General features: G+C 40.9%; 1 protein-coding gene across 10 annotated transcripts in view; it reads right to left on the minus strand.

Annotated features, from left to right (window-relative positions):
* Positions 1-14,116, minus strand: part of WNK2 (WNK lysine deficient protein kinase 2) — a 127,079-nt gene that overhangs the window by 38,459 nt on the left and 74,504 nt on the right. For 7 of the 10 annotated variants that reach the window (XM_064518887.1, XM_064518885.1, XM_064518883.1 and 4 more), the window contains exons 11-14: positions 9,966-10,157; positions 8,395-8,940; positions 5,478-5,789; positions 2,330-2,379 (exon numbers count right to left, since the gene is read on the minus strand). In XM_064518887.1, coding sequence (XP_064374957.1) covers positions 2,330-2,379; positions 5,478-5,789; positions 8,395-8,940; positions 9,966-10,157 — 1,100 coding nt within the window. The remainder of the gene's footprint in view (positions 1-2,329; positions 2,380-5,477; positions 5,790-8,394; positions 8,941-9,965; positions 10,158-14,116) is intronic. The other 3 variants (XM_064518880.1, XM_064518886.1, XM_064518888.1) reach the window with 3 other exon arrangements.

Consider the following 14,116-nt stretch of genomic DNA (forward strand, 5'->3'; position numbering starts at 1 on the left):
GCAGAAAGTCTAAATGTGGTCAATCTATCTTAGTCAGAGATGAAGGAAAAGAGTGAGCAGTTGGTACAGCCCCCAGTAAGATACCACGTCTCCTGTCCCTGCAGTTCTCAGGAATCTGAGAGAGGGCATTATGCCACGATCTCCCAGATGACCCATGTCCCAGCTAGTAACAGCACATTATTTTTAGTAACCAAAACACTAACTGCTAACTTTATTGCAATGTGACATGTACAGAAAACAAGCTTGCAAGTCATTTGTGAAGTTGCAGGAAACGTTCAGAGGTGCATAGTAAACATGGCAAGAAGAAACCTTGTAAGGTTGTCTAGTCCATTTATTACCCCAAGGCATGATCAGCTCTGTCTAAACCACTCCTGACAGACATTTGTCTAAACCAATCTTAAAAACCTCCTGTGAGATTTCATAACCTCCCTGGATAATTTATTCAAGTGTTTATATACCTGTACAGGCATACAATTTTTTTCAAGTCTGACCTATGGCTCCCTTGCTTGAATTTAAGGCCTTTACTTCTTGCTCTAACTGCACTAATCATAGGGAACAGCTTATTTCTATCCACTCTGCAGCTGTTTCGTATGTGCAGCTCTTGTGGTAGCAGAGGGAGCACATTTTGTGCACAGAATATATTCTAGCTCATACCTTTGCTGCAACTACCAGCCATTTTACTTCAATGCCTTGCCCCTCTGCTCTGTGAAAGTGCAACCCAACTCAAATGTTAGCAGTTACATGTACACCTGGAAAACAGAGACCTCCCTTTACGACTGTGAGACATGTTCTGACACAGACTCTTCATGTTGCCACAGTCATGACAGTAAGTTTCTCAAACACACCTCTGGAATAGGCAAATAAGAATTCAATAGATTATTAAATATCTGACATGCCTTTCTACAACAAATTAGATAGCTGTCTTCTCAGTGGGTGCGAGTGAACTCATTCCAACTTATTTATAGCCAGAGCTAACCCATAGCCAAAAAAAATTAGATTTCACTTCCCCCCTAAAAAGTGTAGAGGCTCACTGAAAGTCCAAATTGAAAACAATTTTCCCACTCACTTAAAACCTCCACCTTTCCTGGGAGTCATGGTATTTTTCCTTCACTAGGATGCTACTTCTTCTCCAGCAGGATTTAAAAAAAGGGAATCCTTAGGAAAGACGGTTCAATTTTAAGGTTGTAGGGTTGCATTCACACTTGTGTCTGACTGACCTTTTTGGTGGGGCAGAAGGAAAATCAGTAAGAGCCAGAAGCCTTCAAGTGCATAAACTTAGTTCATCTTGTCTACTCAGGAAAACAGAAAAGGGTCACTAAAATCCTAGCCCAAAGCACAGAATCCTGTAGCTTTACAATTAGTAAAGATGAATGCGGTGCAAGCACCTGCAATGGGCAAAGCACTCGGGTGCTGATGGATATACACTTTCATGTCCACTTTATCTATATCTGAGTGCTGAAAAGTCTGGCGCTCTGTTGCCGGGGGGTGGGAACTGTGGTGTGTTGGGGGGCAGCGTGCCTGGGGAGGGAAGTCCTGCCCCACGAACAGGTGCCTCCGTTCATCTCACATGCCTGTCAAGTAGCCAAAGCAGCGAGCCTTCCTCCCCAGGGCTCTTCCTCACCTCTTCAGGCCAACTTTGCTCCCTTCCTTTCTGCTTTTGAGTTTGGAAGTTGTCAGACCAGGGCTAGTAAAACTGAAGTTTGCTCATAATTCTGAGGGGCCTTGAGCTGGCTCTGAGTTACCATTTGTCATTACTTCCATAACAGGCGCTATTTGCGCACAGGACTGGCTTTGACTGCATGTTCTAACCCTTCTTACAATATCTTTAGAGTGGTTCAATGAACAACTCTCACCCGTACTGAACATCCCATAGCACACCTGGGGCTAGATCATTACAGAAGAAACTGGTACAGACCGTTACAGGGACAGAAGAAACTATATACCTAAATATACTAGTGTAGGATGTCTTTCTACAGATTCATCATCATCAAAATCTGGGACTGTACCACTTCAGTTATTTAACAAAAAGAAAAATCACATGCTGAAATGAAACTAAACCAGTCATTGTATACACATGAGGGTTAGGATATAGCACCCAAACTAAAGAATTAACAGAGCTGGGTGAGCTGAAACAGACACATTTCATACATAATAGTTATTTTCTCCCTAGACCTGCACCCTTCTGTCTCCCTCCTTTTCAGCTCCCGCTCTTCTCCTCCTCTCACCGAAGCCAAAGACCAGGCTTCTGGCTTAGTGCTGTAAAGAGAGAGAGAGGAAGAACAGCCTTCAGAAAGGAAAATTTCTTATGCCAAAGAGATTATAATGATACCTTTCACAGCTCTGTGACAGTGTCTGAAGTTTGTCCTGTATTGCCTGCTCCTAAAATATAAGGAAAAGTTATTTAGGTAAATATATTATATATGCGTACGAAAAACACCTTTAAGCAAGCTTTTCATTACTGAGGCTTCAGTAATCCTAAACTGTTCCGCTTAACATATTTTTAGAACATGAAAATGTCCCATTTTACCCTCTCCAGTATCACTTCTGTCCACAGCATCAGCATCTATGCACAACTGCTCTTAAGACAGAGCTCACTGACCTGTCAGTTCCCTTCTGCTGTCCCTAAAGCAGACGAGGTGGTAAAAGGAAAAGAATAGGTCCTCACCATGATGGAACAATGTATTGCATGGCCAGACCATGTATCGGCACCTACCTGATCTTGTTTCTTTTTCTGAGTGCATGTGAAGCGTAACCTAATCTGCTTTATCATTTTTTATAGTTTCCTGAAATATGCTAAGTATTTTCAGTGTGTTTAGCTTATTGAGAAAAATATCTTATGAACTTGCAAATAAAAGAAGCCATTATTTACAAACACAGCCCTCATACCATCTTCTCTTGCTTTCTACACAATAGAAATTTTCCACAAAAGCTTCCTCCTTCACTGACTGCAATGCTAGGCCAGACATCAATGGACTTTCTTGTTGTGTAGACCTGTTCTCACAGAATTTGAGCTGATGCTGCTGGCTCTACTCTAACCATCCTACCTATGTAGGTAACATACACAGACACAAGCACACCTGTATATGTATACACACACAAATACAATCATGCTCATAATTATATATATACACACACAGACATATATATATACACACACACATATAAATCCTACCATAGACTCACAGCTAGAAACAAGCCCCTTGACTGTTACTACTACACATTAATATCAAAACAATTTGCAGACTGGAGTTAAAAGCTTAGAGGTTAACAAGTCAACACCATTTACTGCTTATAACACCAGACATATGTCATGTGAACTTGACTGCAATTTCAACAGAACTGCAGAATTAATGAACACTGAGAACACAGACATAATGTATCTAGATTTTGGTAATGCACTTGATCAAGTGTCTTACAAAATCTCATTTGCCTGATCAATTCAAATTGATCTGGTTATGAGTATTGCCACACATTCAAACAAAAGATAGAGATAAAAATGGTATGGCAGAGTGGCAATGAAATGCAGTGTTTTCAATATGCAGACATGAAACTCTTCTTACACCCAAGAAAACCTTGGCAATATATGTCATAAAATCAACACAGGGGAGCACTTGGATCAGTTTGACCTTTATATGGAGAATCACAGTTTGATGCTCATGGTTTTTGCGCAAAACCCAGCTGTAACAGTCAACACTTAAGGTCCTTTACAGCTACCGGATTCCTGCGTCTCATGTAGCAGAGGGGCAGCAGAGGACACCACCTGTGCTCCCCAGGGGCTTGGCTCTCACTAGAGATTTTGCAGGTGTGAGGAGAGGAAAGAGGCTTCAAACACATCCAGCCACCTTACTCAAAATCATCAGGCTTTTTCCACTAAACACCTTTTCTACATCACTCTGGGAAGAGAGGATCAAACTACGATTTTGGATTGATTTTGTAAATTGAATGAGAGAAAGGAGTTAACCTACAGATGAAATATGAGAATGAAGTTAACAAAACAGTGGTTAAACGTTTCTAGGCATTTGATAAAACAACAGGGACAGACACGTGCCTCAGAGGGCACCGATTTCTTGGGTAACATATGACAACTTGTATCTTCCATATCACACTGCACTAGAGCAATGAAGTTTACTCATATTTCCAAAAACTCCTACTAGGATGGGCCTTCACCGCAGGCTGTAGGTTTGGCACCAGCACCAATTCTGGCACTGGAGCTGTGCACACAAAAAAGGTAGGTTACAGAAGAAATACCTTGAATAAGGGATACGTTTGATACTGAGGCTTACCCAGGGCTTCTACAGGTGAACTGCAGGCTAGTTCTGCTATTTCTGCTGCCTATACCTAACCTATAGGGGACAGAAATTCACCAGGCTGAAGGAAACAGCCTAAATCACAGTGTGATCAACTTCTGGCGAGAATCAGGCTGTCACTTGATAGAAGGGCAGGCAAAATGGGGAAGAGAAATCTAATTTGCTGTCAGTACTATTACTTAACATCTCTGGAAGAGGAGTTAAGATGTACATCTAATGACATTCACAGGCTGCATGGTGTAGGAAAGGGATGCTACAAGCACATGAAAACATAGGCAAAAAGATCTAGTTTGAAAAGATGGAACCTGTTACTTTGCGCAGGAAGGTACTTCAGAGCCCAAAGCCTCAAGAGGAAGCTGGAATCTGACAGCAGCATTGTTGAGGGACATTTCCACACAGAAGTGGAGATGATGTCAGACTTGTTTACTAAAATCCAGTACAAATGCCAAAACCTTTGGTTTGCTTTGTTTATGAATATCTATGACAGAATTGAAAAGAAGGAAAAATTCTGTAACATCTGTCAAGACTGAAGTTATGGGAGTGGAAAGAAAAGTCAAAATAGCAGACAGGAGCCACCAACTGTTTTATAAAGAAATACAGTAAAATGCATCTTGCTTCTACGACCACTAAGAATTGGTAATGTCTACAAATACTTGAAGAAACAAAAATCCCAGGACTAGACGAGAATTCAGGCAGTACAGGAGGATACAATGCTAAATGAGATGGGAATAAGGCTCAAGCTGAAGCGCTTGAAGAACTTTTACACATGAAATAGTTTCTTAAGGCAAATGATGTTGCACAATTGTTTGAGACATTTAAAACAAGACTGGACAAAACATGGATGAAGCTCCATAGAACAGTTCTTCACTGACCCATGGCACTTAAAGAATGTAACTTCTATTCCTGCTTTTATTTGTGCTCAAGTATGGACAAAGATGTGTTTGGTACTCAAGCTGACTTGTCCCCTTGAAGTAATGAGGCGGCAGGACATTTCTCAAGTAGTCAAGGTACAACATTTACTTTCCAGTTTCATCTGAAATAGCCGATTATTTGCTGATGCAGAGCTGTTAGCATCTAGGACAAACTGCTCTCTACCATGAGCATAGATAATCTAACTTGTGAAATAAGCCCGTGACCACAAGAAGGTTACTTAGGAGGAAACGGCTCTACCTCTTGAGATGGCTCTGTAATTGCCTGGGCTGCTGAGCAGGGCACTGGGAGCTGCTGACCCAGAGGCTGGGACAGGTCTGGCTGAAGCTGCAGAAGACCAGAAGGCTGCGGAGGCAGACAGTGATCTATGGGCACGGGTGGACTAGCTGTAGCAAGGCTGCCATGAACCTGTGAAATACTTTCTGGTGCGACGCGGGGAGGCAATAGTTCAGGCTGCAACTGCAAAGGTGGTGACATTACTATCGAAGGCTGCACAGGCAGTACAGGCACCTGGGCTCCAGTTTCCAAAGCATACTGAGTGTGTCCAGTAATCTGCGGTAACACAATAGACACCTATTAAAACAAATCTCTGCTCAGAGTGCTTGTGACCTATATTGATGACAAGGCACCGTAATTCACAGAAAATGGATTATCACTGTGTAGTGAGAGTATATTTGTGTGGTCTCCGATTGGAAAGGAAGCAACTTAGAGTTTAAATTTGCTTTAAAGCAATAAAATAAAAAAACAAAGTAGTCTTCCTACATAATTTTGAAAACGTGTATTGCTGAAGTGTTAATTAATTGGGAGAAACAAAACCAAATTTTGCTTAGAAATTAAAATCCTAGATGACGGGCTCATTGTCCTCAATACTTTGCTCTATTTTCAATGAGCAATCAGTGTCCACTGTCCAGAGAAAAGTATACTCTCTACCCATAATCTAAATTGTTTTTTTTTTTTCTTTTTTTTTAAAAAAAAACCCTGTAACATATATGTAGAACATTTAGAACCATTAGCTGGTATAGACTACATGATTAAGTGTTTGTTTTCTTTTTTTTTCTTCCTGAATATATACTAGCATCTTATAGAGCACAGTCTTCCCTTTAGTTTAAGCATTGAAGATACAACTTTATTCTTGAAATACTATGCACTAAGGCCCATAGCCTGCAAACACTTCCTTGTGAGACTTTAAACAGGTAAAGTTCCATTTATCTAAGTGGATTTCTTTAATGCATTAAAATAACTCATGTGCTTAAGCGCTTTCTGGGAACTAGACAGACAGTTGGATTCCAACTACCTTAGAGACTATATTGTTAAACTGCCTAACAGCCGAGTTCTGCGTTTAAGGAGAGAACATTCTCCTTTTAGCTACATTAAGTACTTATCTGAGGGGACCGAACTTATGGGAAAGAGGAAAAGGGAAGAAGGGAAAATATGGAATAAAAAAAGGCTTTTAGTACTAGTTAAATACTTTAAAAGACAAGTAAAAAATTATGCAGAGTTTTATCATCACCGAGAGATTCAGAATATACGGAAAATATAAAAAAAATCAGGACTCATGAGAATAGGGCCATACGATTTCCTTACTGTATGTTCTGTGAACATTCTGCATATGAGCCTAAATTATTACTCCAGGATTTAATGGGGATAAAAAATAAAAATGAAGTGTGGCTTGCAACACGTAACATAGTTACAAGGCTGCCTAAGTGGGGTACTTAGTATAACAATTACAGTGTGCATTGCAGAAGAGCAATGAAGTAATTTCCTCATCTTGCATTACTAAAATAATTCACAAAATAATGTTTAAATGAATAGTTTACCTAGGCAAGACTGAACATACAGGTGCAAGATATCAACTGCAAAAATAATACTGTACTGAAATTCCTTTATTTACATAAATACTTCTCAATTAAAAGTACTTTAAAAGACAAAAACACATTTCTGAATATTCTGAACTTCTCCATTTTGTTTGTATTAGCCATCTTTTATCTTTAAAAATATGATGTAATTCTTCTATAAATATTTGGTAAATAATGACTGCATCAGCACTATTTCAGAATACCAGTTCTTTGGTTTTGGTGTTTGCCATGCATGCTGCACATAACGGGCTCAATTCGATTCCCTCTAAAGTCATTGGGAACATTATGACTAATTAGCTCAACAGTAACTGTATCAGGCTCCAACTAGCTCCATTTTTGCAAACAACATTTCTGTACCAAATACACAGCTGAAGTCAGAAATTTAAATATGATGTACTATGTTAAAGATACCATGATATGGCAGGTTGAAATGCAATGTTATGAATTTCAATCTACATGTTATAGCAAACTGATGTAGTAGAATGCAAATTTTCAAGAAAGCCATTATTAACAAATTTAGTTCTCTCCCCTGCTTGGCTCAGGCTGCATTTCGCAGTGTTGTCATATCTCAAATGTGGCAATAGAAGTATTTACAGACTGTGTTAACAAGTCCTGAATCATTTCTCCTGTAAACAGTGCTAATATGAGCAGCTTTACTTTATGCCTCACTTCTTTTAAGGGGGAGAAAAGGTCTGCAGCTAGCACTTGTTCTTGACTGACAGATCTCTTCCAACCAAGCAGTTTTCTGGAGTCATTACTGAATGGTGATCTCCCTTTGCTTTTCAAAGCGCACTGTTTTTAAGCAGGTCTGTATCAATGCAACTGTATCAGTTCACTGCCTCCTGCCAGTAATCCGTGTTTTGCCATCTGCATATAACAATCTATGCAGCAGGAACCTACTGCAACACGGACACTCAGCACGACCTAAGTGTTACGGCCCAGCCTCTTCTCCTGCCAGAGGGCGGTGAGAGCTCACCCTTCCCGCGGCGCTGTCCTCTTGCACTTAAGATGGGAGAAGGCAGAGGACATTCAAGAAGCACGCTTATCTGCTCACTTTTCAAAGTCCACGAGATCATTGCACGCATCCACAGTATTCACTTGACACTGGATTAAGACTCATCCGCTTCACCTGAGCTCAGCCCTAGCAACCACCTCCAGCACCGAGGTCAAGAAGTCACAGAGCATCTGCAGAGCCCGCAGCACCACCCCCCGCTGTGCTCACCACGGAAGGAGCCCTGGCCGGGAGCGCCTGCGCACAACCGCCGCCCAGCATCGATACAGCCGAACGTCAAGCGGATTACCTGGTTACCAGCCCCAGGCGCAGACAAGGCCTGTTCTGAAGGATGAATTAGGCTGGGCTGGAGTGACTGAGGAGGTGGAGGCGGCGGCTGCTGCTGCTGGGACACCGCTTGCGTGCCCTGCGTGTGGTGGGGAGAGGGCACCTCGCTCTGCACCATCTGCTGGAAGGTGGCCGGGTACATCTGCTGCTGAGAGAGCTGGGACACTGCGTGGTGTGCTGGCAAAGCCGACACTCCCGGCGGAGCCACGGCCAGTAACGGTATCGTAGCAGCCGACATGTTTGGCACTATTGTTTGGCAGGGCAAGACCAAAGAAGCCACAGTTGTATGAGGAAGGTTCACTGCCTGCATGGGGAGGGCGGGGGAATTTGGTGCCAGAGGCAGAGCGGGGTTCATGGGGAGGCTCGGTAAAATCACAGCTGGAGTAAAATATGGAGAAGGAGCAGGTATAGGGGGCACATTTGCAGCAGGTATATCAGAGAGGTTTGGAGGAAGGTTGTCAAGTCCTGCCAGAGGAGTAATTGCAGGAATGACAGGAAACTGAGGAATCTGAAAAAAATATAATATCACATAAATTGCAAGTGCTTTCATTGATGGTACAAAGTAGTTTCAATTGCCATACAAGTATGTAAAAATCACCAGTGTCATGATGATAATTATGTCTGTTTGTTCATTTCCTGAGGTTTATAAACAGTAATACAAACTGATTTATACTGAAAACATTAGTAAAAAAGAAAGAATTTCAATGTTTGGGACATTGTCATACCTTGGGAGTTTAAAACTCTTCCTAACACTACTTAAGAGCCATCAAGCAACACAGTGACAAAAAAGTTGCTTTCATTTTGACAGAAAGGTACAAGAACCACATCAGGTAAAACAAAATTCTTTCATGCAAACTTCAATATGCCAATTTAAACCCCCGTCTTTAAACAGGCTGGCTGCAACCCAGGCAGCACAAGATACTCCATAAAACTGTTTTTAAAAGCAAAACCGCCCTGTGAGATAGCAGACCATAACTACTCTGGTATCTCAGAAGCAGCTTGCTTCTTCCTTATTGCAAAAGCTGCTTCACACCATGAAGACTGTCACCAGCAAACATACTAATAGCATGAACAAACCAGTCCAGACCAAAGACAGGGTCCATCCCTGCTACTGAAAATAGATACAGGGCTGAGAGCTAGGAAGGGGGATGGAGGGGTGATAGGCAAGGTGGTGAAGTTAACAGCTCAAGAACATAAAAATTGGGCAACCGCTCATGCTCTTAAGCCTGGGATGGGGAAGAGAGTATGCCATGGGGGAAGGTGCAAAAAAAATGCAGTTACTGCAATTTTGTAGCTGCCATTACAGGATTATCTAGGCATGACACAGAATTATTCACAAAGGATATTTTTGATTCACTGAACAAGAACAAATTCAAGAAAAATACAGGAAGTATGAAAAAGCTATATTCTTAGGGACTAATTAAATTGACATGCATTTAAAACAGCCACACAAAAACTGCAAATCATGCTCATTATTAGCTGGAAAGCTTTACATAAATGTATGTATTTCTACACAACTTTCAAAGGTATTACCTGGGAGGGGGCAACTGGTGGAAGCTGTGGTACAGTTGAGATCTGAAGTGGTTTCAGTGGTGTACTGCTAGCTGCCACCTGAGAAGTTTGGGGCTGATACTGGGGTAACAGATGGGTTGCAGGTGGGATTGGGCAAACAGGCTGGCTGGCAAGCACCTGCTGCAGAGAGGCTTGCTGTGACAGGGGTTGCTGCTGGAAAGAAAAAGAAAACAGAAAAAGGTTAAGGCATACCTACTGTGAAAGAGTCAGTTCACCTGGACATAGCATCCTCTTTACTTTCTAGCTAAAGTCAGCACAGAGCTGTTGCTTGGAGCAGAACTGGTTTACGAGAGAGAAGGATGCTGCTCATTTAAACACTGTGCAAGAGCCTGTGCTTAAAGCTCATTTAAATGTAAGATACATTACCCGAAAAGACAAATGCTAACTGTCTTGGAAAGGTTATTCATAACAACTCATTGGACTCTTCAAATCCCTGAGATTGTTCTAGCTGGCCCTATAAAATCCCTACACTATTGACTTCAAAGATTCCTCCTATGCAGATTATACCCAGGCTAATCTTGGCATTTGAAAGCTGACTACGTAACACAGTAGGTATTGAAATATACAACACATGATACAGTATTCTATCTGATCTGTAAATAAAACACGGTAATTACAGTGAAAGTTCTAGCTGGATCCCAGTTATATTTCTGAGGTGCTATAGTAACAACGTGGCAGCCGAAAAGGCAGCTTCAGCATTACAAGGGAAACAGTGCTCTGCTGGCCTGGCAGATTTTATACAACTGAAATAGAAATAACAGAAAAAAAAGCTGCAAAAGAGCTGACAATAATGAGTAATAGAAAGTTTCACATTTTCCATGCTAGTGATATACCCTTCTTTGGTCCTTTAATTAATGTTGAAAGTACTTAAAATATATATATATATTTTTAATAAATATATATAAATAAATATATAAAATAAATAAATAAATATATATATATATATAAATTTCAGAAGTGTGGCATTGAGGCACTAAGCTGGCTCTGGATTGACCTACTTGGGACCACAGGATTTATTGATTAGCTCAGGCTCTGTACCACATAAAATCTAATACCATGCCTGAAGTTCAAAAGGTCCGTCCCCCCCCCCCCCCCAATCTTTTCCACTTCCTAAGTATCATAATATTTTGCTCTGCACTTTTGCAGGAGCAGAATTCTTCAACCAGAATTTTTAGGTATTCATACAACAAAACTGTAGAAGATGAGTCAAGGAAGCAAAGAAGCAAGACATGCCATCCACTCTTAAATAGTTAAAACTCAACCGTGATTAGTAACAGTTTCCAACACAAGTATCAGTGAACAAAGGAGTATTTGGCCAGTAGCATCTAGTGTCTGGGGCTGAACATACTGGATTGCAGGAGCAGTACAAGGTGTGCTGGAGAGGGCACTGTGCAGGGACCTGAATGTCTCTGCACAGCATCAGCTCAGCTCCTGTGGGATTTATTAGTCCTAGCTGGGCAATCATCTCGCCGCACTGAAGACAAGACACTGAGGTGCCCCCGCACTGCGAAACACCGCGTGGCCCTGGCCCCCACGGGAGCAGAGCGGCCACACTCGCACGGGGCTGCCTCCAACCGCCCTCGCCAGCAGCAAAGCCAGCTCAGGACCCTGGCGTCTGCGCTGATGTTAATCTGCGGCTCAGACTGGCTGCCAGCAGGTAACTGGGAATCGAGCACACCGACAGGCTGCTCAACCAGCCCGCAGCTCGGAGTACGCTGCATTACAAGTACAAAGATTGCATTCATGGAGCTCAAGCAGTTTCCTAAAACTCCCATTTTCAACTCAACTTAGGTTTTACAAAATGTCTGTGATCTGGATGAAACATAAGGAGGGGGAAACACCCAGACAAATTATGCTAACTTAGCCTCATTATAACCTTGACGTAATAAATGATCACTGCATACATACTCAACTTGGGAGGGGAAAAAAATTGAGGAGATACAGTACTTGAGCCCGAGTGTCTGAGCCACAAATGTGTAATGATAAAAGATTGTTGCGTTTCATTGTTTTACAGACAATTTCTCACCTTGATTGCACATCTTTTTGTTTACATCCCTTATTATTTGTTTATAAAAGATGCAGTTTTTTCACTGCTTGTGGTACTGTACCTAGAGATCCTGGGAACACAAACTCTCCTGGAGCCAGGGATACATGTGTCTAAGGCACACAGGTGCTCTGGAAAATTCTGCACAGAACTATTACTATTTTATCTATTTATGTTGCTTATGTCTACAATATCATAAAAAAATGTCTTCTAGCTTGCTGGCAATTAAAATCCTAATTTTGTAAAGATCATAAGCATATACTTAATGCTAGACATGTTACCTAGTGTTTTACTGAATTTTCCCTTAAAGAATATGTTCTGAGATACTACAAAAGTGCAATCGCCATTCATATAACTTATTATCCAACTCAAAGTAGCTCTTCTTAAAGGCTATCAAAGGGGGACAAAAACATTTAAAAGTTCCTAAAAATTTTAAATTCCAGTTATAAAAAGCTAAACTACCACTAAACTACATCTCCCACCAGTACTGTGTGATCAACTCAGGTGTGTTCACATTGAAAACTATAGCATAATAAAAACTACAAACTGGACACATTATCTTCACGCTTCCCTACATTTTTGAACTGACCTGAGAAATTTAAGTATAAAAAGTCTAGTTTTGATCTGGGATTGTACCCTGGGGGCAGATTTATCCTTGGGGCGATTCCATTTAAAAGAAAGAAGTTGCCCCAGGCATGAATTCTGTTGAAGAGCTTACATCACATTATACATCTTAAATCAATGCCCAAAGGAAGTTAAAAATGTATGTATGGGTATGCAGAGAGAAAGGGAACTATATGCTTTGATTCATTAGAAAACAAAGACAGACTAGTTATTAATCCCAGTTACTATCAGGGAAGGAATTATTTCAAGAAACAGCCATGCTATGAGGAAAGGCCATGGAAAAAAATGTGAAAGTTAGGGAAAGATCCTTTTCCAAAACAGTTTTTACACATGGGAAAAAAAAAAAAACCCAGCAGATTTTGAACTGTCAGCATAAAGCTGTGAAAGCTCTGGAGGCCACTATAGATGTCTCTGCAGTGGCAGCAGTCCTAAATTTGCCTTAAAAAAAGTGTAACATTTTTGGCTGAGAGAACATGATGTGATATATCTTTGCCCATTAGAGAAAAAAAAATGATGTAAGACTTCACAAAAGCGTATGTTTTCGAGGAGACCAAATTACATGGTTTCTATGCAAATGCTTTCAGAAGAATACTGCGTATTAAAAAAAAAAACAATTTTGAAGTAGTGTCATCTGTGAGATAAATTTAGATAACTAAAAAGATAAGAAGCATGATATGCACTAGTCACAAAGTATGCAAACATTCCCCAGCTTTGTCAGCAGTTTCTACTGAAGAAAGCCAAGCTTTTCGTGGAATCTCAGAAATGAGCCACAAATTAACATGCTATATGGGCCTGTGGCTATGTTTCTTATAGGCTGACATCACCTTCATGCAAGGAAGCAATGGTAGCCTTAACAGCTGGCCCTGTTTGAAAGAGATGTTTTGTAAATACCTCTAAAGAGCAGACATTTGAGGGGAATATAATGATCCAACACACACAAAGAATTACTATTCGGAGACAATTCAGAGTTAGCTTCCTCTTTTACAAGATAAAGCTACTTACTGGATATTTACAGTGAACTGCATTTAACATACATGCACAAATCCTATTTTGGAAAAGGTGCTCAAGCAGCATTGCTGAGTACTTAAAGACAATTGATATCAGGCAGCAGACACTTTCTGACCTTTTAGGAACACTTTGAGCTAGAGGTGCCAAATAATAAATAGAACTAATTAAAAAAAATACTAGATTTCTCAAAGCCAAGATACTCCACTGACAGCAATGCAAGAGTTCAGCCCTGTACTGTTAGGACACAATGGAAGAGGAATCTTAAAACACACCAAGGCATTACTGGGTATCCAACAGTGATGCCCTAGCCCTATTGCTTGAGCCAAACTTTATTTGCTAACTTGAAAAGCCAAAAAACCGCCAGGGAAAACAGAGTAGGTTAATCACGTTGCTCCTCAAGTTTCTATTGTATTTCAGCTCCTCTCTCTGGACAGAG

This window comes from Dromaius novaehollandiae, chromosome 12, assembly GCF_036370855.1.
Source record: "Dromaius novaehollandiae isolate bDroNov1 chromosome 12, bDroNov1.hap1, whole genome shotgun sequence".
NCBI classification, from domain to species: Eukaryota; Metazoa; Chordata; class Aves; order Casuariiformes; family Dromaiidae; genus Dromaius; species Dromaius novaehollandiae.